A 24,895-nucleotide genomic window follows, 5' to 3' on the forward strand; every position below is an offset into this window, starting at 1 on the left:
TGTTCAAAGCCGAAAGCCCCTGGTTCAGATTCCCAGTTTTTTGTGGACTTCTCTGCCCCCTGCTGGTCAGGAGGTACAATAAAATGTGTTCTATTTAATTATGTAACTGTTACCTGATGGGAATGAGTAGGATCATCAAGAAGGGGAAGATCATCTTAATATAGGGCAGAGGGTACATGCCAAACGCACACAGGATGATCAACTGCAGTATCTGCAGGGCTGTGAAGAAGTGCACTTTCTTCTGGGGCACCCTCCGAATGTAGTGGGTGGGAGGGTAGGAAGTCTGAGGGGAGGGAGAGGAGATGGTTTAACATCATGGTTGACTAGGACGTCTGAGGGGAGGCAGAGGTAGAGGAGATGGTTGAACATCATGGTAGACTAGGACGTCTGAGGGGAGAGAGAGGAGATGGTTTAACATTGTGGTTGACTAGGACTTCAGAGGGGAGAGAGATGGAGAAGAGATGGTTTAACATCTTGGTTGACTAGGACCTCTGACGGGAGGCAGAAGGAGAGGAGATGGTTTAACATCATGGTTGACTAGGACATCTGAGGGGAGGGAGAGGAGATGGGGGAAGATCTTCAATGGTAAGTGATTTATTTTATCGCTATTTCTGACTTTTGTGACACCTCTGCTGGTTTGGAAAATGTTTTTAATGCTTTTGTGTGTGGGGCACACATCAGATTATCTCATGGTATGCTTTCACCGTAAAGCCTTTTTGACATCTGACAAGGCGGTTGGATTAACAAGAAGTTAAGCTTTTAAACAATGTAAGACACTTGTATTTTCATGAATGTTTGACTAGGATGTCTGAGGGGAGGCAGAGGGAGAGGAGATTGTTGAACAACATGGTTGACTAGAACGTCTGAGGGGAGGGAGAGGAGATGGTTTAACATCATGGTTGACCAGGACGTCTGAGAGGAGGCAGAGGGAGTGTAGATGGATTAGCATCATGGTTGACTGGGACGTGTGAGGGGAGGCAGAGGGAGAGGAGATGGTTTAACATCATGGTTGACTAGAATGTCTGAGGGGAGGTAGAGAGAGAGGAGATTGTTTAACCCTTTTAGCTGCTCTGCTATTCACCATTATATCACTTATTGCAAATATAGATATATATTTCTACAACAAGGACGACGCACAATACATTCTCCAAACACCCCACAGGGCCGACATCCCAGTTATTTGCAAGAGGAAGCGACGAAGGTACAGAGGACAAAGAGCCGGATGCCTCGTAAGGACCCGGAGAAGGAGACAGGGAAAGCTGCCATTACTGTCAATACTACTCGCCAACGTGCAATCATTGGACAACAAATTAGACGAGGTACGATCACGAACGTCCTATCAACGGGACATCAAAAACTGTAATATCCTATGTTTCACGGAATCGTGGCTGAATGACGACATGGATATTCAGCTAGCGGGATATACACTGCACCGGCAAAATAGAACAGCACACTCCGGTAAGACGAGGGGGGGGGGGGGGGGGGGGTCTGTGCATATTTTTAAACAACAGCTGGTGCACGAAATCTAAGGAAGTCTCTAGATTTTGCTCGCCTGAAGTAGAGTATATTGTGATAAATTGCAGGCCACACTACTTGTCTAGAGAGTTTTCAGCTATACTTTTCGTGGCTGTTTCATTTACCACCACAGACAAATGCTGGCACTAAGACCGCACTCAGTCAGTTGTATAAGGAAATAAGCAAACAGGAAACCACTCACCCAGAGGCGGCGCTCCTAGTGGCCAGAGACTTTAATGCAGGGAAACTTAAATCAGTTATACCAAATTTCTATCAATATGTTAAATGTGCAACCAGGGGGAAAAAAATTCCAGATCACCTGTACTCCACACACAGAGACACTTACAAAGCTCTCCCTCGCCCTCCATTTGGTAAATCCGACCACAACTCTATCCTCCTGATTCCTGCTTACAAGCAAAAATTAAAGCAGGAAGCACCAGTGACTCGGTCTATGAAAAAGTGGTCAGATGAAGCAGATGCTAAACTACAGGACTGTTTTGCTATCACAGACTGGAACATGTTCCGGGATTCTTCCAATGGCATTGAGGAGTACACCACATCAGTCACTGGCTTTATCAATAAGTGTATCGAGGACGTCGTCCCCACAGTGACTGGACGTACATATCCCAACCAGAAGCCATGGATTACAGGCAACATTCCCACTGAGCTAAAGGGTAGAGCTGCTGCTTTCAAGGTGCAGGACTCTAACCCGGAAGCTTACAAGAAATCCTGCTATGCCCTGCGACGAACCATCAAACAGGCAAAGCGTCAATACAGGGCTAAAATTGAATCATACAACACCGGCTATGACGCTCGTCTTATGTGGCAGGGCTTGCAAACTATTACAGACTACAAAGGGAAGCACAGCCGCGAGCTGCCCGTGACATGAGCCTACCAGACGAGCTAAATTACTTCTATGTTCGCTTCGAGGCAAGCAACACTGATGCTGATGCATGAGAGCATCAGCTGTTCCGGACAACTGTGTGATCACACTCTCCATAGCCGACGTGAGTAAGACCTTTAAACAGGTCAACATACACAAGGCTGCGGGGCCAGACAGATTACCAGGACATGCGCTCCGGCATGTGCTGACCAACTGGCAGGTGTATTCACTGACATTTTCAACATGTCCCTGATTGAGTCTGTAATACCAACATGTTTCAAGCAGACCACCAAAGTCCCTGTGCCCAAGAACACAAAAGCAACCTGCCTAAATGACTACAGACCCGTAGTCATTTATGACTGCAGACCCTACAGACGTCCATAGCCATGAAGTGCTATGAAAGGTTGGTAATGGCTCACATCAACACCATTATCCCAGAAACCCTAGACCCACTCCAATTTGCATACCGCCCAAACAGATCCACACATGATTGACTCTCTATTGCACTCCACACTGCCCATTCCCACCTGGACAAAAGGAACACTTATGTGAGAATGCTATTCATTGACTACAGCTCAGCGTTCAACACCATAGTACCCTCAAAGCGCATCACTAAGCTAAGGATCCTGGGACGAAACACCTCCCTCTGCAACTGGATCCTGGACTTCCTGACAGGCCACCCCCAGGTGGTGAGGGTAGGTAGCAACACATCTGCCATGCTGATCCTCAACACTGGAGCTCCACAGGGGTGCGTGCTCAGTCCTCTCCTGTACTCCCTGTTCACCCGCGACTGCATGGCCAGGCACGACTCCAACACCATCATTAAGTTTGCAGACGACACAACAGTGGTAGGCCTGATCACCGACAACGACGAGACAGCCTATAGGGAGGAGGTCAGAGACCTGGCCGGGTGGTGCCAGAATAACAACCTATCCCTCAACGTGACCAAGACCAAGTAGATGATTGTGGACCACAGGAAAAGGTGGACCGAGCACGCCACCTTTCTCATTGACGGGGCTGTAGTGGAGCAGGTTGAGAGCTTCAAGTTCCTTGGTGTCTACATCAACAACAAACTAGAATGGTCCAAACACACCAAGACAGTCGTGAAGAGGCCACGACAAAGCCTGTTCCCCCTCAGGAAACTAAAAAGATTTGGCATGGGTCCTGAGATCCTCAAAATGTTCTACAGCTGCAACATCGAGAGCATCTTGACTGGTTGCATCACTGCCTGGTACGGCAATTGCTCGGCCTCTGACCGCAAGGCACTACAGAGGGTAGTGCGTATGACCCAGTACATCACTGGGGCTAAGCTGCCTGCCATCCAGGACCTCTACACCAGGCAGTGTCAGAGGAAGGCCCTAAAAATTGTCAAAGACCCCAGTCATAGACCTCAGTCATAGACTGTTCTCTCTACTACTGCATGGCAAGCGGTACCGGAGTGCCAAGTCTAGGACAAAAAGGCTTCTCAACAGTTTTTACCCAAAGGCCATAAGACTCCTGAACAGGTAATCAAATGGCTACCCGGACTATTTGCACTGTGTGCCCCCCTCAACCCCCCAACCCCTCTTTTTACGCTGCTGCTACTCTCTGTTTGTCATATATGCATAGTCCCTTTAACTATACATTCATGTACATACTACCTCAATTGGGCCGACCAACCAGTGCTCCCACACATTGGCTAACCGGGCTATCTGCATTGTGTCCCGCCACCCACCACCCGCCAACCCCTCTTTTACGCTACTGCTACTCTCTGTTCATCATATATGCATAGTCACTTTAACCATATCTACATGTACATACTACCTCAATCAGCCTGACTAACCGGTGTCTGCATGTAGCCTTGCTACTTTTATAGCCTCACTACTGTATATAGCCTGTCCTTTTACTGTTGTTTTATTTCTTTACTTACCTATTGTTCACCTAACACCTTTTTAGCACTATTGGTTAAAGCCTGTAAGTAAGCATTTCACTGTAAGGTCTACACCTGTTGTATTCGGCGCACGTGACAAATAAACTTGGATTTGATTTGATTTGACTGTAGATACATACGTTGAAGTTGAAAGTTTACATACACCTTAGCCAAATACATTTATTCTCAGATTTTCACAATTCCTGACATTTAATCCTAGTAAAAATTCCCTGACTTATGTCAGTTAGGATCACCACTTTATTTTAAGATTGTGAAATGCCAGAATAATAGTAGAGAAATGTATTTATTTCAGCTTTTATTTATTTCATTACATTCCCAGTGGGTCAGAAGTTTACATACACTCAATTAGTATTTTGAAGCATTGCCTTTAAATTGTTTAACTTGGGTCAAACGTTTCGGGTAGCCTTCCACAAGCTTCCCACAATAAGTTGGGTGAATTTTGGCCCATTCCTCCTGACAGAGCTGGTGTAACTGACTCAGGTTTGTGGGCCTCCTTGCTCGCACACGCTTTTTCAGTTCTGCCCACAAATTTTCTATAGGATTGAGGTCAGGACATTGTGATGGCCACTCCAATACCTTGACTTTGTTGTCTTTAAGCCATTTTGACACAACTTTGGAAGTACGCTTGGGGTCATTGTCCATTTGGAAGACCCATTTGCGAGCAAGCTTTAACTTCCTGACTGATGTCTTGAGATGTTACTTCAATATATCCACATAATTGTCTTACCTCATGATGCCATCTATTTTGTGAAGTGCACCAGTCCCTCCTGCAGCAAAGCACCCCCACAACATGATGCTGCCACCCCCGTGCTTCACGGTTGGGATGGTGTTCTTCGGCTTGCAAGCCTCCCCCTTTTTCCTCCAAACATAACAATGGTCATTATGGCCAAACATTTCTGTTTCATCAGACCAGAGGACATTTCTCCAAAAAGTACAATCTTTGTCCCCATGTGCAGTTGCAAACTGTAGTCTAGCTTTTTTATGGTGGTTTTGGAGCAGTGGCTTCTTCCTTGCTGGGTGGCCTTTCAGGTTATGTCGATATAGGTCTCGTTTACTGTGGATATAGATACTTTTGTACCAGTTTCCTCCAGCATCTTCACAAGGTCCTTTGCTGTTGTTCTGGGATTGATTTGCACTTTTCGCACAAAAGTACATTCATCTCTAGGAGATGGAACGCGTCTCCTTCCTGAGCGGTATGATGGCTGCGTGGTCCCATGGTGTTTATACTTGGGTACTATTGTTTGTACAGATGAACGTGGTACCTTCAGACGTTTGGAAATTGCTCCCAAGGATGAACCAGACTTGTGGAGGTTTCCAATTTCTTTTCTGAGGTCTTGTCTGATTTATTTAGATTTTCCCATGATGTCAAGCAAAGAGGCACTGAGTTTGAAGGTAGGCCTTGAAAAACATCCACAGATACACCTCCAATTGACTCAAATTAGGTCAATTAGCATATCAGAAGCTTCTAAAGCCATGACATAATTTTCTGAAATTTTCCAAGCTGTTTAAAGACACAGTCAACTTAGTGTATGTAAACCTCTGACCCACTAGAATTGTGATTCAGTGAATTATAAGTGAAATAATCTGTCTGTCAACAATTGTTGGAAAAATTACTTGTGTCATGCACAAAGTAAATGTCCTAACCGACTTGGCAAAACTATAGTTTGTTAACAAGAAATTTGAGTGGTTGAAAAACAAGTTTTAATGACTCCAACCTAAGTGTATGTAAACTTCCGACTTCAACTGTATAAATAGATACATATATATAATTAGATACATATACAGTGATCCCTCGCCACTTCGCGGTTCACTTATCGCGGATTCGCTATTTCGCGGATTTTCATAATGCATTTTTTTTTTTTTTTTTGTGCATTGTGCTCTGCATTCTGATTCGCTAAAAACTCACTCCCGCTTCTTGTATCAAAACATGCTACGAATTGTGCTATCATTTTGTCGTCTCGTGCAGTTATGTGTACGTACATAAAACAGCTTGGCAAATTTACATTAAGTTGGCCAGGAAGGAAGGAAGGACTAACGCTTGGTCGCTTAGCAACCATGGTGCGAATGGCCACTGAACTTAAGCGAGTAGCTGAGGAATGGGACCCTTTGATGAGCCGTTCATTACAGTTCTCCAACGTAATCGATGGTGGCATGTCGGTGTACAAGGATCTTTTTGCAAAGAAGAAAAAAGAGCGACAACAGCTGCCTATCACTATGTTCTTCTCCCGAACAAACACACCTGCACCGCGGGCTTCAGAAGAAGAGAACACTGCAGAGCGCAGTCAGGATGCAGCGGCCCAGTCTGAAGAGCAGTGAAACGGCCTACACGTGAGTCACTGTATTTGTATACATGTAATAGTTGCTAATTGTAAAAAAAAAAAAAGTTTTCTATTTCGCGGATTTCACTTATCGCGGGTCATTTTCGGAACGTAACCCCCGCGATAAACGAGGGATTACTGTATATAAATAGATACATATTGTATAAATAGATACATACTGTATAGATTAGATAGACAGACAGACAGACAGACAGACAGACAGACAGACAGACAGACAGACAGACAGACAGACAGACAGACAGACAGACAGACATATGTATGTACAGTATGGATGGATGGATGGAATACACACACACACACACACACACACACACACACACACACACACACACACACACACACACACACACACACACACACACACACACACACACACACACACACACACACACACACACACACACACACACACACACACATGCCCCTATTTTCCTCACTCTCACCTGTTCTTTGAGGAGGAGGAGTATGCGGTCAAACATCTGGTTGCCGTCGAGGGAGGTGGCTGCTATGTAGAGGAAAAGGCCGTAGAGGACAGGCTTGGGGATCCATTGCAGAGGGATGGGTAACAAGAACACTGACAGGCCGATCAGGATGTTAGCCGTCAGAGCCGTGATCCGGGTCTCCTTCACATTGACAATGCTTTAAACCGACAGAAACAGAAACAGGCATTCTTGAAGAGAGAGCCTCTTGTTTAGTCTCATTAGAAACACCCACCAGCAATCTTGTTTCAAGGACCATTGAACAACAGATTCCAAATAGAATCTTGGAGATTGCACAGACTACAGGAATAAAAATGTTAAATGAACAATCTTCATTAAAGTAGGCTTAAGTTGGCTTCATATGGGACTGTTCAACCGTCCTTGTAAGTAACTGCTTCAAAAATAAATAAATACATGTTCACAACAAGTTATGCAGAAAACTGCCTCTAAATCTTTGGTCAAGCTGCCCTCACTCACGTTTCATAGAGGTGTCCCCCCTCCACGTGCAGCTCCACCTTGGCCAGCTGACGTGCGTGCAGGGAGGAGTGTGGGAATGCGGCGTGCATCCACGGCAAACCCAGACACGACATGAGGATATTGATGAAGCCGGTCAGCATCAGGTCCCAGTGGAATGCAGTTCCCTTCAACAACCTGCAACATTATCACATAGACACAGAACACTTTGGCATTATACAATTCAGACATACATGGACTAATCGTGGACCATGGATGACATCGCGCTGGATAGGCTACCAACGTGTTGGTTGAGCTGGTCAAAGCCAGTGCTTAATTTGTAAATCGGAAGGTGCCGGAACAAAAAGTGAGCGCTAGAGTGGGGCACCGAAAAGCATTGCATGCATATCATGATATTTGCGTAGTGGCATAGAGCAGTAGAGTAGAGGTAATTACAGAAGTAGCACACATGGGAGCCTAGGCCTTAGTGGCCTAGGGTCCGGGGCATATTGGGCCTTTAAAAAACGCATGTCATGCAATTCTACCTCATTTTACATGAATGTAGACTTTGGCATAATCTTTTTATGGAAATCTCAGACTTCAGACTTTAGTGTGTTCAAGAACTGGGTAATGGGGGAATTTAACACGGAATTCCAAGTGGGAACTCTTGAGTTAAAAGCACCATAATACCCCACAAATTATGGAAATGGCAGGCTACTTTGACACTGACAAACTGAGTATCTGAGATCAATGAAAATGACCTTGTTTTGAATCCATCAATAGTCTAGGCCCGTGTGTGTGGACGCATATTGTAGGCTTCAATATGAGGGGGAAATTATAGTCCTAAAAATGCTTTCCAGTTTCACTGACTCTCCCAATGAATCGCAGCTCACTCACTGGTGATGGCATAATGCACTCATGCCAAAAGCTTCTCTCTCTTGTTTTACTTTGTAAGTTTATCAAATATTTGGTTAGCCTACAGCTGACAAATTAGAGTATTCTCCTTTCAGCGTTAGACATTTGCTTTCCAACCTGTGTTTTCCATGATTGTAGACTATTTGAAATATTGCGAAAGGCCAGTTTTGTCTGCATGCTGTTTGTTCACTGACAGATTTGTTGCACGTTCCCTACTGTAAGCTATGCCTCATTGGGCTACACTCCACAGCTAGGCTATTTTTTAAATAAGCAATTTATCCTCTGTGGCAAATATTTTGTCTTTCTCATGGTATAGTAGGCTATTCTGTATTATTTCATTTCTTTCGGAACACACAGCAGTAACTCTATAACTTTGGAAAATGTACTTCTATTTATCAGGCGTGCTGAAGCTCCTCCAGAACCCTTCGCGCGGCTCTAGAATTAACGAAGAGGCAACTCGAATGAACTTTGATCGCGTTTGTTAGAATTTTTACATTGCAAAAAGTGACAATTTTTCATGCCACGAGAGGTACCGAATCCGCCTCAAATTAAGCACTGGTTAAAGCCTTACGACAAAGTCATATTTAATGAAAACCAAATACAATACACAGAATAATAGAATAGCGTTATAGAGTATACTATACAGTTGAGTGTGTTGAAAAAATGCATGTGCTGTGCTACAGCAAAAGTACATCATTGTGACAAACTCTCTTGCAGGTTTGTTTGCAATCATCAAACGATAATGTAATGATTCTGCATTATTCTCCTGGCGGTGCAGTTATGTCCACTTTGCAACACACGTTCTTTACCTAGAGTATAAAGTAAAAAATATATAAGATCCTACTTGGCTTCGGGGACGTGGGTGAGTGATATGACAATATTCTGGTCGATGAAGATGAGCAGCGCCAGGAGGAAGCCTAAGCCTACAGCGCTCAGACAGTTCATGCCCGTCAGCTTGTCAAACTGGGCCAGCCTGAAGATCTTCCCGTTGTGGAAGTTGAACACAGGAACTGTTTTGAAATGTTGGGAACAGTTTAGAAATGTGGCATGATTTGTCTTGTGGCATTTATATAGTCTTTTTCAAGGCTTGCTTGAAACATTTTGATCAATGACAAATTGGCCATTTTAAAACAGACAATTCCCTTTTCTGAACAATAATGTGTACTACTCACGCTCTACATCAAGGAAAAGGAAGGAACCAATGAAGGAGAATATAACGACAGCGATGGGTAAGGCACAGTCAGACACCACCTCTCTCACTTTGGCATGCAGATAAGGACTGTGGGAAGAAAACCAAGCCACATAGCAGTATGTCAACTATGCATTGGGCACAGAATAACATTTTGCTACTCTAAATTATATAAATTGAATTTAGCAGTAGACGGTTCGACAATGAAGTGTTAGTGCTGGGCTGGAACAAAAACAACCAGCAGACTGGAGTTGGAGACCCCTGAGATAAAGTGTGTCCTTTAGCCACCATTGATCTGACAGTGGTCAGCCTGGCAGTGGTCAGCCCGGCAGCGGTCAGCCCGCATATTAGTGCAACTTGATCTGAACTTACCTCCTCCTCAGCTGGTAGAGGGCATACCCCAACCACAGAGTCCCCAGCATGAGCAGGAGACAGAGGATAGGCCTCTCCCTGGTACACAGGACCAGAGACTCGGGCAGAAACACATGCGTGTCATGCTTCACCACAGGGGCCCCATGGCTGGTCCCATTCCCCAGCCTCTCTGTTGCATTTGCAGCCTTCTCCATTAACTCCTTGATCTCTAGAAGCACCCGCGTGCTGTTATTGGTTGCCAGCGTGGGCCCGTGGTAGAAGTAATTAAAGACTATAGGGAGAGAAAGAAAGGGGTAGAAGGGATAGGGATAAGGGCAGGGAAAGAAAGAGTTAATCGGGCAGCCCAAGGATAAGGGACAGACCGCAACATATGTATACGCTCGTCTGACACTTCCTCAGCCACTGACTTGTGCTTAACTCAAGGGCGTCCTCCGGAACACATGTCAGTTCCCTTCAGAGCCTGCCCGGGGGGAATGGTTTGATTGCATGCTTCGCTCGCCTCTTAAAGACTGATGGATATATGCTGGGTACATTTACTGTGCAGATGACGGGCAGCCCGCTTAGATTCCTCTACATTTACACCAAGACGGATTTTCCCGGCGGGCGGAACACCTGAATATGTTGTGTAAATGTAAGCCCCCCATCCCCAGACTCACTTTTGACAGTGCCTTTCACCGAGTCCCCAACAAAGGCTATTGAAATGAACAGGGCTATGATTTCCTCTGATGAGCTGTAAGGAAAGGGTATAAAAGAAACACAGAGTATACCCCTTTATCTGAACAGAATAAACCACAGACCAAGACATAACAAACCAAGGCAAAGTCACACACTGATTACAAGTGAGTACCTTCAATGAAATGGGATGTTTATGGGAAAAAATGAAGTCAAAACAGACAGGAATGTCACATGTTTAGTGGGTTCAGTAGTCATGCTGTCAAGGTCCTTTCCTAACTACAAAGTTGAGCCTAACAGAGCTGAGCCAAGCTGTACTGCAATGGCCTGAACTGGTCTGGTTATACATCCAGCAGAAGTCTTATTCACTGAATGGCTGTTTGTCCACTGACCGTTTGAAGAGCTTCATGAACAGACTGACATTCAAAAGTGCTCCCAGGATGAGAAAGAAGCTGTTCCACAGGCCAATGCAGGCATAGAAGGCAGGGAAGTCCAAATCGTAGTCATCACAGATTCCCCGGATCACTACGAACATATAAAATATCAGACAAATAATTCAAGTCTACAGGATATTGATGTAGTATTTATGTTGTCCAGATGTTTAGTAGACATACCGCTAATAAAGATGGCCAGGGGTGCAGTAGTCAGTGGGATAACCAAAGGAGCACCAGCAAACAGAGCGTAGATCACTCCTCCGATGCTCTGGCCAACGATGACTTTCCGGACATCTATCAAGAACAGACCATTATAATGTTAGTGTAGGCAAAGATACAGATACAGTGAGTGACTATATACATTTTCAGGATTCAATCAACAGAAAATATAATTTATTTGAATTTAATTGAAAGCTGAATTATTCAAACATTTCAGTCAGGGTCATTCAGGCTTTGACAGATGGACAGGCACAAGACAGGGGGATAGAGAGACATCCAAATGATTGTACCTATCTCTCCCCGCGTGCTCTCATCGTTCAGCGAACCAAAGGCGATGTTAGGAAGTAGAATTGCAATGTACAGGAAGATGGCGGTGGTGGTGTACTTCAGCCAGGAGCGGTCTTTGCCGTACATACCTGTATGGACCAACAGGTGAGCCGTTTATAACTTTGCCAACCAAACAGAAAGCAGTTTACAACTCTGCCAACCAACCAAAGAGCAGTTTACAACTCAGCCAACTGTGAATAAAGGTACAATCTTGGATATGAACTAGCTGTGATAATCGTAATGACAACAGCAATTGTAAGGTGAAAGATTGAGCTTTTTTCACAAGTTTAGGCTATGTGATGTGTTAAATATGATTTTAAAAACGGTGTATGTCATATTGAAGTCAATTATCAAAAATAATCCATGACCGGTCTAAATAGAGGGGCCGTAACGGCAAAGTATCTTTTAAAATGTAGTGACAGGAGGAAGGCTAAGCTTAAAAGTTATACCGTCTGTGAAGTCGGAGGGATAGAGTGGTAGTCGCCGACGAAGATCCTCATAGATACCTTGGCCAACTTTAAAGAAATCTGCACACTGTGGAGAAACAAACGTTTTATTGATTGGTTGAACTATCCTGTACTATTATGTGGTCTGTAGGTCTACTGCAAAGCACGTGGTCCTTTAGGGATAATAAAGTCTCTATATACAGTAATACAAGACACTAAACCAGACGGGCCTGAAACCACAACATCCACCACAGTTGTGTTTGTTAAGGCACACAGAAAGAAAAGCACTCTGGAATAAGTATTTGACCTGGATTATTGTGGATGCGTTGGTTGGTTATTCAAAATAATTTCTACTAAGGTACTTCAAGCGCAACTTTTCTTTAACCGGGCAGGCATTTCTGTGTTGCGTCTCTACACACTAAGCCCAGAAATTTCCCCTTGATTTAAGAAGGCTACATAATGAAGTACTTTGTCGTTACAAGAGCCTAGATGCAGTCTGCTGCCAGGGAAATGCAACAGTTTGGCATACAGCTGAATGTGCAGTCCAGCTGCTTACCATTCCTGAGGACTTGATGATAGAGGGGGGAAAGGGATAAAAAAAATTGGCTGAAGTATTACTACATAGTGGAGCGACTCTTTATATGTCTGGATAATGGAAAACCTGAGGGTGGTCCATCTCCACATGGGGGAAATCTCATAAGGGGACCACACCACTAACAGGGAAAATACTTTTATCATGCCGCTTTAAAGGAATAGTTACTCAAAGTAAAAGTAAAGTAATGCTCTTTATTTTATTTGCGTTTTAGCTTATTTTCAATTTACAGTGTTTCATCCAAACCAAATTTGGTTATTTACATCCAGAATCTTTTGAATGAAACAACCACACCCTATGTCGAAAATAAGCTTGAAAAACAGTGAACCATCCCTTTAACTAGCAGGTACAGTGACTTCGGAAAGTATTCAGACCCCTTGACTTTTTCCACATTTTGTTACGTTACAGCCTTATTCTAAAATGGATTAAACATACAAAAAATACTCAGCAATCTACACACAATACCCCATAATGACGAAGCAAAAACAGGTTTTTAGAAAAGTTTGCAAATGTATTAAAATAAAAAACAGAAATACCTTATTTACATAAGTATTCAGACCCTTTGCTATGAGACTCAAAATTTTGCTCAGGTGCATCCTGTTTCCATTGATCATCCTTGAGATGTTTCTACAACTTGATTGGAGTCCACCTGTGGTAAATTCAATTGATTGGACATCATTTGTAAAGGCACACACCTGTCTATATAAGATCCAGGGGTTGACAGTGCATGTCAGAGCAAAAACAAAGCCATGAGGTCGAAGGAATTGTCTGTAGAGCGCCGAGACAGGATTGTGTCGAGGCACAGATCTGAGGATGATGGGTACCAAAACATTTCTGCAACATTGAAGGTCCCCAAGAACACAGTGTGTAGATTGATGAGGGAAAAAAACAATTTCATCCATTTTAGAATAAGGCTGTAACCTAACAAAATGTGGAAAAAGTAAAGCTATCTGAATACTTTCCGAGGGCACTGTGTTTCCAACTGAACAGTGAAGCTGCTACGTGTTGGCCATGTCAGTCCCAGTCAGATTGATGAGGTAGCCCCTGCCTACTTTTAGTGTTTTTTTGCTGCGTGGGTCCGTTTCTGCATGGATCATCTGCTTCTCTGTAGCTGGTTTCTCATTGACCGTGGAGAGATGATGACGCTGGTGCACCAGCTCTTGTTTGAACTCCTCCTGGGTCTTGGCGTCCAGCAGTTTCTGTCTGAAGGAGATGTCTGAGAACATGGTGGCGAATGTGCGGCCCAGCTCGATAGCTGTCTTGGTGCTTTTCTGGGGGAGCGAGAGAATACTTAGAGAATATTTGAGGAACATAATGGAACTATTAAGATATTAATCAGTTGCCAGTAAATTTCTCAACTCACAAAACACATAAATATGGGCATTACTGTAATATTGCCACAGACATATTGGTATTAGCGTAATATCATGTTCTGCTTGTTAAATTGTAGATAGGTCAAATGGAGCATTACCGTCCTAGGTGGGGAGAGAATGAGGATGACATATCGAGCCTCACAACAGTTTGCTCCCCAGTTCTGTGGTCTCTCCAGACGGGCGATGCAGACGTGGCGTCTCTGGAGGCTCTTCACATTGCATCTGGACAGACGGACACAGACAGACAAATTCAGTCAAACCTCTTGTCCCTACTCAGAGGTTTTACTGTGTTGGAAACATTACTTACGTAAAGTAATAACAAGTAATGACCGATAATACAGTATGTCAGCTGTTACTCACAGGACACAGAGCCAGGACTGCTGGTAGCGGACTCCAGTGGCAGAAGCAGTCACACCCTGAATGGTCTCGGACAACAATTGCACTGGGTAGAGCAAACACGGGGTACTAATATCAACGAGTGTATCTTTTTCTAGTACATTGAAAAACAAAGCTAAATCATGATAAATGTTTTCACTGAGATATTAGGCATACCTTGATATAATATTCCATCACATTTATCACCAATGCCTTATGTGCTTCAAGGGATACTGCAAGATTTTGAGGATTCTACTTACCCAGAGTCAGATATAATTTTTATGTCTGTACGTGGAGTTTAAAGATAATTGATGTTAGCTTATTGTTAGCTTAGCACAATTGCTGGAAGTCTCCGGGCACAGTAGCCAGCTCCTCTCAAGAGCAGGGAAATTGACCTAACTATTCCAAAGCTGGGTGGTTGGTCATTTATAGTCTGACAAAGTTATACGTAGTAATCTATCATTTTTACATACAGACATTTTACTGATAATCATAAGAAACGAGATTCTATCAACCTCCTCATTTTAGAACTACATTGGCTTCTTCCAGCAATTGCCATTTGCAAACTGCACTTTGCATTTTATTCCCTGATGCACACCATTGTCCTCATCTCCTCCTGTGTCTGTGAACACAGTGTTCATGACCTCGTCCATGTCACAGCTCCCGTGGCCGTCTTCCGTTACATGGGTCAGCATGCACCTTAGCACCTCGTCTAGAGTGGTTGCCTTATCATCCAATAGGATACTGGCCTGGGCCAGGAAGCCATCTAGGTCCCGGTGGCCACGCACTTCCTCCTGGAAGTTCATCGGCTTCACATACTAGTGGAGACAAGGCCAGGGAAGATGTTGGTAGGAGTAGACTTGTAAATGGTTCCAACACCATACAGATACACTATGCGTAACTCAAACTTTCTCATGCAAACATCCCATTGAAGTTAGTACTCGGTCTGGGTGAAAGTTTGATTTCAAATATGTCATAATTCCACTGGGATTCACTTCTCAAGTTCCCTTAGCTAATATTAGAGCTGTACTGAGAGTGTTGTAAAAGAGTAGCTTACTTTTCTTGATGTGTTCAGGAGCCCAACCCCAGGGTCATCCCCAGAGTCATCTGGAACTACAGATGAAAGGTTTTTAAGTCGGCATCGTTTTCAACAGACCACATAGGCACATAGCTCTCAAGAGATCTGTTTCTCCATATTTATAAATAGTCAGTTCTGACAGCAGGTGGAATAGTAGAAGGACACACAATGACAGACTGTTTATTTCCTTGACTTCTGAGGAAGTCTTGGCACTGACTAGTACCTCATTACTGTAACAAAATGTCAAAATATGGAAGCTAGACAGAGAATAGTAGTTTTTGGCAGCCCTTGGTAAATACTATTTCATTGATTAGAATGATGCACACACACACACACACACACACACACACACACACACACACACACACACACACACACACACACACACACACATACAAGTCCTGTTCGGACTTCCGGCGCCGAACAGGATGGCTGCCTCGCTTCGCGTTCCTTGGAAAATATGCAGTATTTTGTTTTTCTATGTGTTATTTCTTACATTGGTACCCCGGGTGATCTTAAGTTTCATTACATACAGCCGGGAGGAACTACTGAATATACGATTAACGTCAACTAACCACCCTTCCTACCAGGAATATGACTTTCCCGAAACGGATCCAGTGTCTTGCCTTCCACCCAATACAATGGACCTGATCCCAGCCGGCGAAGCTACACGACGCCGAAAAAGGGGCAAACGTAGCGGTCTCCTGGTCAGGCTTCGGAGACGAGCACATCGCGCTCCACTCCCTAGCATACTACTCGCCAATGTCCAGTCTCTTGAGAATAAGGTCGATGAAATCCGAGCACGGGTAACATTCGAGAGAGACATCAGGGATTGCAACGTGCTCTGCTTCACGGAAACATGGCTAACTGAAAAGACGCTAACGGAGTCGGTGCAGCCAGCTGGTTTCTTCACGCATCGCGCAGACAGAAACATACATCTTTCAACAGACAGAAACATACATCATAACAACACTCAGGAAACATACATCATAACAACACTCAGGAACTAAAGTCATTCTGTTCACCTGATCTAGAACTCCTCACAATCAAATGTAGACCGCATTATCTACCAAGGGAATTCACTTCGGTCATAATCACAGCCGTATATATTCCCCCCCAAGCAGACACATCGATGGCCCTGAACGAACTCTATCTGACTCTCTGTAAACTGGAAACCACACACCCTGAGGCTGCATTCATCGTAGCTGGGGATTTTAACAAGGCTAATCTAAAAACAAAACTCCCTAAATTCTATCAGCACATCGATTGTCCGACCAGGGCTGGCAGAACTCTGGACCATTGTTATACTAACTTCCGCGACGCATATAAGGCCCTCCCCCGCCCTCCTTTCGGAAAAGCTGACCACGACTCCATTTTGTTGATTCCAGCCTACAAACAGAAATTAAAACTACAAGCTCCCGCGCTCAGGTCTGTTCAACGCTGGTCCGACCAATCTGAATCCACGCTTCAAGACTGCTTTGATCACGCGGATTGGAATATGTTCCGCACGGCGTCCAACAACAACAATGATGAATATGCAGATTCGGTGAGCGAGTTCATTAGGAAGTGCATTGACGATGTCGTACCCAGAGCAACGATTAAAACATTCCCAAACCAGAAACCGTGGATTAACGGCAGCATTCGCGTGAAACTGAAAGCGCGAACCACTGCTTTTAACCAGGGCAAGGTGACCGGAAACATGACCGAATACACACAGTGTAGCTATTCTCTCCGCAAGGCTATCAAACAGGCTAAGTCCCAGTACAGAGACAAAATTGAATCGCAATTCAACAGCTCAGACACAAGGGGTATGTGGCAGGGTCTACAGTCTATCACGGATTACAAAAAGAAAAGCAGCCCCGTCGCGGATCAGGATGTCTTGCTCCCAGACAGGCTAAATACCTTTTTTGCCCGCTTTGAGGATAATACAGTGCCACTGACACGGCCCACTACCAAAACCTGCGGGCTCTCCTTCACTGCAGCCGAGGTGAGTAAAACATTTAAACGTGTTAACCCTCGCAAGGCTGCAGGCCCAGACGGCATTCCCAGCCGCGTCCTCAGAGCATGCGCAGACCAGCTGGCTGGTGTGTTTACGGACATATTCAATCAATCCTTAGCCCAGTCTGCTGTTCCCACATGCTTCAAGAGGGCCACCATTGTTCCTGTTCCCAAGAAAGCTAAGGTAACTGAGCTAAACGACTACCGCCCCGTAGCACTCACTTCCGTCATCATGAAGTGCTTTGAGAGACTAGTCAAGGACCATATCACCTCCACCCTACCGGACACCCTAGACCCACTCCAATTTGCTTACCGACCCAATAGGTCCACAGACGACGCAATCGCAACCACACTGCACACTGCCCTAACCCATCTGGACAAGAGGAATACCTATGTGAGAATGCTGTTCATCGACTACAGCTCAGCATTTAACACCATAGTACCCTCCAAACTCGTCATCAAGCTCGAGACCCTGGGCCTCGACCCCGCCCTGTGCAACTGGGTCCTGGACTTCCTGACGGGCCGCCCCCAGGTGGTGAGGGTAGGTAACAACATCTCCACCCCGCTGATCCTCAACACTGGGGCCCCACAAGGGTGCGTTCTGAGCCCTCTCCTGTACTCCCTGTTCACCCACGACTGCGTGGCCATGCACGCCTCCAACTCAATCATCAAGTTTGCGGACGACACTACAGTGGTAGGCTTGATTACCAACAACGACGAGACGGCCTACAGGGAGGAGGTGAGGGCCCTCGGAGTGTGGTGTCAGGAAAATAACCTCACACTCAACGTCAACAAAACAAAGGAGATGATTGTGGACTTCAGGAAACAGCAGAGGGAGCTCCCCCCTATCCACATCGACGGGTCAGTAGTGGAGAAGGTGGAAAGTTTTAAGTTCCTCGGTGTACACATCACGGACAAACTGAATTGGTCCACCCACACAGACAGCGTTGTGAAGAAGGCGCAGCAGCGCCTCTTCAACCTCAGGAGGCTGAAGAAATTCGGCTTGTCACCAAAAGCACTCACAAACTTCTACAGATGCACAATCGAGAGCATCCTGTCGGGCTGTATCACCGCCTGGTACGGCAACTGCTCCGCACACAACCGTAAGGCTCTCCAGAGGGTAGTGAGGTCGGCAGAACGCATCACCCGGGGCAAACTACCTGCCCTCCAGGACACCTACACCACCCGATGTCACAGGAAGGCCATAAAGATCATCAAGGACAACAACCACCCAAGCCACTACCTGTTCACCCCGCTATCATCCAGAAGGCGAGGTCAGTACAGGTGCATCCAAGCAGGGACCGAGAGACTGAAAAACAGCTTCTATCTCAAGGCCATCAGACTGTTAAACAGCCACCACTAACATTTAGCGGCCGCTGCCAACAAACTGACTCAGCTCCAGCCACCTTAAAAATGGGAATTGATGGAAATTATGTAAAAATGTACCACCAGCCACTTTAAACAATGCCACCTAATATAATGTTTACATACCCTACATTACACATCTCTTATGTATATGTATATACTGTACTCTATATCATCTACTGCATCTTGCCATCTTATGTAATACATGGACCACTAGCCACTTTAAACTATGCCACTTTATGTTTACATACCCTACAGTACTCATCTCATAGGTATATACCGTACTCTATACCATCTACTGCACCTTGCCTATGCCGTCTGTACCATCACTCATTCATATATCTTTATGTACATATTCTTTATCCCTTTACACTTGCGTGTATAAGGTAGTAGTTGCGGAATTGTTAGGTTAGATTACTTGTTGTTATTACTGCATTGTCGGAACTAGAAGCACAAGCATTTCGCTACACTCGCATTAACATCTGCTAACCATGTGTATGTGACTAATAAATTTGATTTGATTTGATTTGACACACACACACACACACACACACACACACACACACACACACACACACACACACACACACACACACACACACACACACACTGACCTGAAATCCCTGTTTGGATCTTAGTGTCATAGTGGTCCTTAGGTGTATTGTCATGGTTCCCCACTTTGCCCTCAACACATTCCTCCCGCTCCACATCTCGCAACTCTGCAGACACAACAACACAGCAAAGGTCAGAGGTCAGGGATTAGGATACCCTCTCCAATGTCATAAATTACCATGCAGGTCCTTCAATCTCTGAATAGGCTAGTTTACTTCACTGTAGTGCCTTGCTTGATGTTATGGTACATTCATATATGAATGATGGAAAAGTACAGTTATACTCCCAGAACCTTGCCCTCCAAAGACAAACCTGCAGAAAATGCATAGTGTTAGCCTAATGGATGTAGCTACTACAATATCGATTGATTCAGTCAAGACGAAAACCCTGTTTTGGTCTCAAGGTTAAGGTATTAGACAAGGTCAACAGTATTTAGAGTATGAAGCTATTGGTCTGCCCTCTGGCTGTATTACCATCTGTTATAGAACACACAGTACAGAACATTGAGGCCCTATAAAAGAATCCCCCTAAAACCAGAAATGGCACAATATAACAATAGACGTCCCCTCGTAAATTTTCATCGTATTGAAGAGAAATATGTGTTGTAGATTCATGCATGTTTTATGAGGGAGAAAGAGGGCACGAAGACTGTATCCATAAACAACAATGCAGCTTGATCTGGTAATTAGCTTGGCTGAGCTATAACTTTGCACACATGTGATATATGAGTATTCCTCCATGGCATCGGCTCATTTGTCATCTACCTAGTTATTTACTAGTTCGTTTTCTTTGTTACTACCGCTAAAGGCCTGACGGTGCTCATTGGTGCATGAAATGAAACATTATCATAAATAACCACTGCAATCAGTGCATATTAGCTTTGCCCAGAGTGATCTACAGTATGTCTTACCACTGGTCGGTACCTATTCAAAATTGATACATTTTGTCAAACAAATATGAAGTATCTCATCACATCATGTGATATAATGTCATGTCACATCCTATATATTATCCTATGACGTGATATAATGCAATGTCACATCCTATCTATCATCCTATGATGTAATATAATGCCATGTCACATCCTATCTATCATCCTATGATGTGATATAATGCCATGTCACATCCTATCTATCATTCTATCATGTAATATAATGACATGTCACATCCTATCTATCATCCTATGATGTGATATAATGCCATATCACATCCTATCTATCATCCTATGATGTGATAGAGACCACAGCAGACGAGAGCACCGCTGAGCAAAGGGATAAAAGTCAACAATGAAACGCTGTTCCATACTCACCCATCTCCTGGAAAACATATCCATTCTTTGACCTCCCAGATGATGGAGCCTCTGTGGGGAAAAGAGAGAGAAATATGGGAATTAAAAAAGAGGAAACGGGAAAGTCTGAGTTCTGCAATGTCAAAGAGTGTTTTCGAAGTTTTCACTTGAATCGATAAAACAATCAGTCAAGCCAGCTATAATGTGTACCGAGAGACTGAACAAATCAATGTTGTAAATGTTTAATTACTCATGACATATTTGTACTCTGGCTGTACAACATAGATAGCATAGGCCTTACAGTATACAGATGTAGGATCTTCATTTGATCACCCTGTTGAAGGAGAACTTTCCTGCAATGCTGGAAATATAAAACGTGTAGTGTAGTTGAGGTTTAAAAAGCTTCTGAAGTTTGTCATTTGCACTTAGAAATTTCAGACCTGATTTTCCCTTAAGAAAAATGTACCAACCCATACAAAAATGTCCATTAATTATAATCCACCTAATAATTCACATTTCCTTTTGCTGCAGGATTATTTTCCTGTTGTAGCAAACTGGCTTAAATTAAGATCCTTCACCTGTATTGGCTATGCTTGGTGAGATGCATCAGCAAGCGTCATGATGTCCCTTCTCTTTATACTGTATGTAAACGACTTTGTTATTTCCACATGGGATATCCTGTCCTCTACGTGTTACTAGGACATAGTGGAACCTGGCACCATACAGTGCAAAGTGAAAGGTTAAGGGTGTAGTAGAGAATGTCCCCAGGTCTCAGTGAAAATGGATCTGACAGAGAGTGGATCTGACACAGAGCTGACACAGAGTGAACCCCATGTTCCTGGCATTATCATGCCTTCAAAAACAGCTCACAGAATGCAGGCGACAACAATAAATGACGTTCGTTAGCTTTCAAATCCACCGGCAGGCTCGTAGCACTGAAATGCCTGACAGAAATACAGCAGCAAGTTGTTTATAAAGTCATAGCATTGCAAATGGCATTACTAACATGGTTGAAGTCAATTCCATTTAATCTGGAAGGTTTTTATTTCCTATGAATTTATAGTTTTATGTATGCGTCTGTAAGGAGTAATATTGTATTTTGTAGAATGCCAGAGCGCTATAAGAAGTTGGAGGAGGTGTCTTCTCATATGTCTCTAATTTATATCATTGAAAGTGTCAAGACATTTGATCCCCAAAAGAAACACATGAATTCAGTTAAGTTACCGTGAACCTGACCCCAACCCCAGATGGTGTTTGAAGGGCATGAGGAAATGTTTGTGTGTGTAGTCAGGTATCTCATAGAGACAGTCCTGTTCCTAGCAAGGTACTGGGAGAGAGTAGCCTCACAGCCTTTCTACCATAGAAATAAAACGACTAGAAGAGAGAAAAAAATTCAGACCACAGCACATCGACTTGAATGGGAGTGTCCGTTCAATGAATTCTATTTCCTTGGCTCCAGTATACTGTATCTCTATGGTGATTAGAGCGAAGATTCTCATGCCTCTCCCATTTCACAGGGTTTCACCTCATCAACTGACTGAGGACCTTACGTAACAGGGCCCTTATGTGACTGTCTGAGCAATGTGTGAGGAGACCCTATGATATTTAATGGCAGCCTTTTTTGTGTGTTATATAGACGACCACTTGGCAAGTTGAAGTCTTCTGTCAATAGTGTATATTTTAGGTCATGAACATCTATAGATATAATTATAATTATTTTTTATTTTTTATTTAATTTAACCTTTATTTAACTAGGCAAGTCAGTTAAGAACAAATTCTTATTTACAATGACGGCCTACCAAAAGGCAAAAGGCCTCCCGGCGATGGGGGCTGGAATTAAAAACAAAAATACATTAAATAAACGTAAATTAAATCAAATGCATTATGCATAATGCATTATGAAGTGGTCATAACGCCCTGAAATACTTCCTCATACGGATGTATGATCCCTTACAGTGTGTTATTGTCATCTCAGAAAGACACTGACTAAATAACAGCCATTAAGACCGTTGTAGACGTTTCCTACGTAAACAGATGTAACAGTAAGGTGTACACATGCAGTAAAGGATGATCCCTGTGGGCTGGTAAAGTCTTACCAAGACATGTAAAATGTAGTACCAATTGAAGCCTACTGTACACCTCCCTCCACTACAGCATGTCTCCTCCCCAGGGCTTCTTCATGTGCTTGTGGATGTCCTGTTTAGAAGGCTGTCTGACTTCCTGAGGACGCTGTCTCGTGGTGTTGACAGAGATATACTGTCCTGCTGCTGGCCGCATGGCAACTTGGCCATCGAAATCAATCCCCAAAATAGTTTCCTTCCACTGTCCTGCTCCTGGTTGTATTCAGTTGCTAAAATGTGTATCTTCCTGTTTGCTTTGGAAGGTGAAATTGTTTTATTTTGTTTTTATTCAATCTGCTTTTAATTGACCACATGATCTATTTTGCAGTCATATTGCACTCTGAGGCAGATTCTTGGACTAGAAATAGAGTTTTAAATTTGACGGTTTGATATTCCCACCATGTTTTTCATTAAAATGGCTGTCTTGTTTCCAGAAAGCCATGTGGGGTCTGAGCTAACATGTCTTCAGAACAACTGCTGGAGGGAAATTCTATTTATCTCCTTTTATATTTCTGTTCTAATGATGCTGTTTGGTTTGTCTTGCCTTCTATGGTATGCTAACATATCATTCCTATGTTCTCTTTGAGGTACACAGTATGGTAAACTGTATGGTAAACGGTAGGGTTAACGGTATGGTAAACTGTACGGTTAATGGTATGGTTTCAGCTCTACGAATGACAGCTAATGAGGGAATATTTGTGGTTTGAGGAAAAGTTATTACCTTCAATAAGGACAAGAAGCTAGGTTCATACCTGGGGCGTGGCTAAGAAAGCCTCACTATCGTTGTTTAGGGAAAAGGCTATCAGCTTAAGGCAACTGGCCTTGGGAGTTTAGAAACAGAATAGCCTTGTCCTAGTTAAGTCTTTTCAAATAGTACATTCAGCTAGTTGCAAAAAGTGGGAAATGTTATGAATTCTTTTTTCTGTTTGAGCGGTATCTTTTACCCCCTTTGGGATAAATATTATCAAGGTCATAACCCCTCTGGAAGAATGGGATACATTTTGCTAAATCAAATGATTATCTCCCCTTCTGAAATACAGCCTCCCCATATTGCATAATTTATGTGGATGAGAAATTAAATGAATGAACAAAAAATGCAGGACTACCGTAAACATGAAAAGCAACCGGCAGAAAAATAGTCCTACTGCCTCACAGGTACAGGGTGTAATAACATTAACGGCAGGTTGTGTTGTGTTGTGTACTGTAGACCATGTCACTACGCCAGTGTGAAAGCAAGACATACAGCTCTTTCTACCACAATACCTTACACCAGTGAGAGTGCTTTTGCATGCCAGGTGAAGTGATTACCTCGTCAAGGTGCACAATAGGTTTGTCTCCGTAAAGATAACCGAACCAATAGTGTATGATTGTGGGTTTCTGGCATCAGAATCTCAGATGCCACCTACTGCCATTGTGCTCTCCCGTTGTTTCAAGGCACTGAAGCCCTACCCTGCAGCTGTGTTGACATTACAGATATGCACACACATGCCGTAGAAAAACAAGGAAATCAGTCAAAGTATACCAAGTTCTAGCTTGGTGCCAATACATGAATACTAAAAGACAACTTCAAACAGTTGCTTCTCCTTGACACCAATTCTGTGTGGCAATGAGGGATAATCCTTTTGGAGGCAAAAAATGTAACGAAGAGAAAATCGAGCTAATTATCTTCAGTTTTTAAGTGGATTAAATAAAATTCTATCTCAAGCCTGAACATGCTGGTTCAAAGTAAGACCACAGGGAAGAGCGTCTTATCCTCTCCATGAAGTGCCTTATTAAATAATTCCGTATGGTCATGATATTTGTATTATTAAATAAGTCTCAACAAACCATCCCAGGTCTAATAATACATTCAACGAGTGGAAACCTTGAAATTTACCAGATTAGAACATTTGGCTTTTTTCTACTGGATAATCTTACTTAA

The 24,895-nt window shown here is 43.6% G+C and overlaps 1 protein-coding gene across 2 annotated transcripts in view; it reads right to left on the reverse strand.

The window, feature by feature from the left end:
- The window catches only part of LOC139574527 (solute carrier family 4 member 11-like), a 36,779-nt gene that overhangs the window by 610 nt on the left and 11,274 nt on the right, over positions 1 to 24,895 (reverse strand). For both annotated transcript variants that reach the window (XM_071399197.1, XM_071399198.1), the window contains exons 2-19: positions 20,876 to 20,926; positions 19,569 to 19,673; positions 15,571 to 15,626; positions 15,112 to 15,331; positions 14,499 to 14,580; positions 14,237 to 14,360; positions 13,818 to 14,036; positions 12,177 to 12,261; positions 11,691 to 11,816; positions 11,362 to 11,475; positions 11,140 to 11,272; positions 10,732 to 10,805; positions 10,076 to 10,346; positions 9,687 to 9,793; positions 9,359 to 9,524; positions 7,624 to 7,797; positions 7,111 to 7,306; positions 114 to 283 (exon numbers count right to left, since the gene is read on the reverse strand). In XM_071399197.1, coding sequence (XP_071255298.1) covers positions 114 to 283; positions 7,111 to 7,306; positions 7,624 to 7,797; positions 9,359 to 9,524; positions 9,687 to 9,793; positions 10,076 to 10,346; positions 10,732 to 10,805; positions 11,140 to 11,272; positions 11,362 to 11,475; positions 11,691 to 11,816; positions 12,177 to 12,261; positions 13,818 to 14,036; positions 14,237 to 14,360; positions 14,499 to 14,580; positions 15,112 to 15,331; positions 15,571 to 15,626; positions 19,569 to 19,673; positions 20,876 to 20,926 — 2,473 coding nt within the window. The remainder of the gene's footprint in view (positions 1 to 113; positions 284 to 7,110; positions 7,307 to 7,623; positions 7,798 to 9,358; positions 9,525 to 9,686; positions 9,794 to 10,075; positions 10,347 to 10,731; positions 10,806 to 11,139; positions 11,273 to 11,361; positions 11,476 to 11,690; positions 11,817 to 12,176; positions 12,262 to 13,817; positions 14,037 to 14,236; positions 14,361 to 14,498; positions 14,581 to 15,111; positions 15,332 to 15,570; positions 15,627 to 19,568; positions 19,674 to 20,875; positions 20,927 to 24,895) is intronic.

Source organism: Salvelinus alpinus, chromosome 4 (genome assembly GCF_045679555.1).
Source record: "Salvelinus alpinus chromosome 4, SLU_Salpinus.1, whole genome shotgun sequence".
Lineage (NCBI taxonomy): Eukaryota > Metazoa > Chordata > Actinopteri > Salmoniformes > Salmonidae > Salvelinus > Salvelinus alpinus.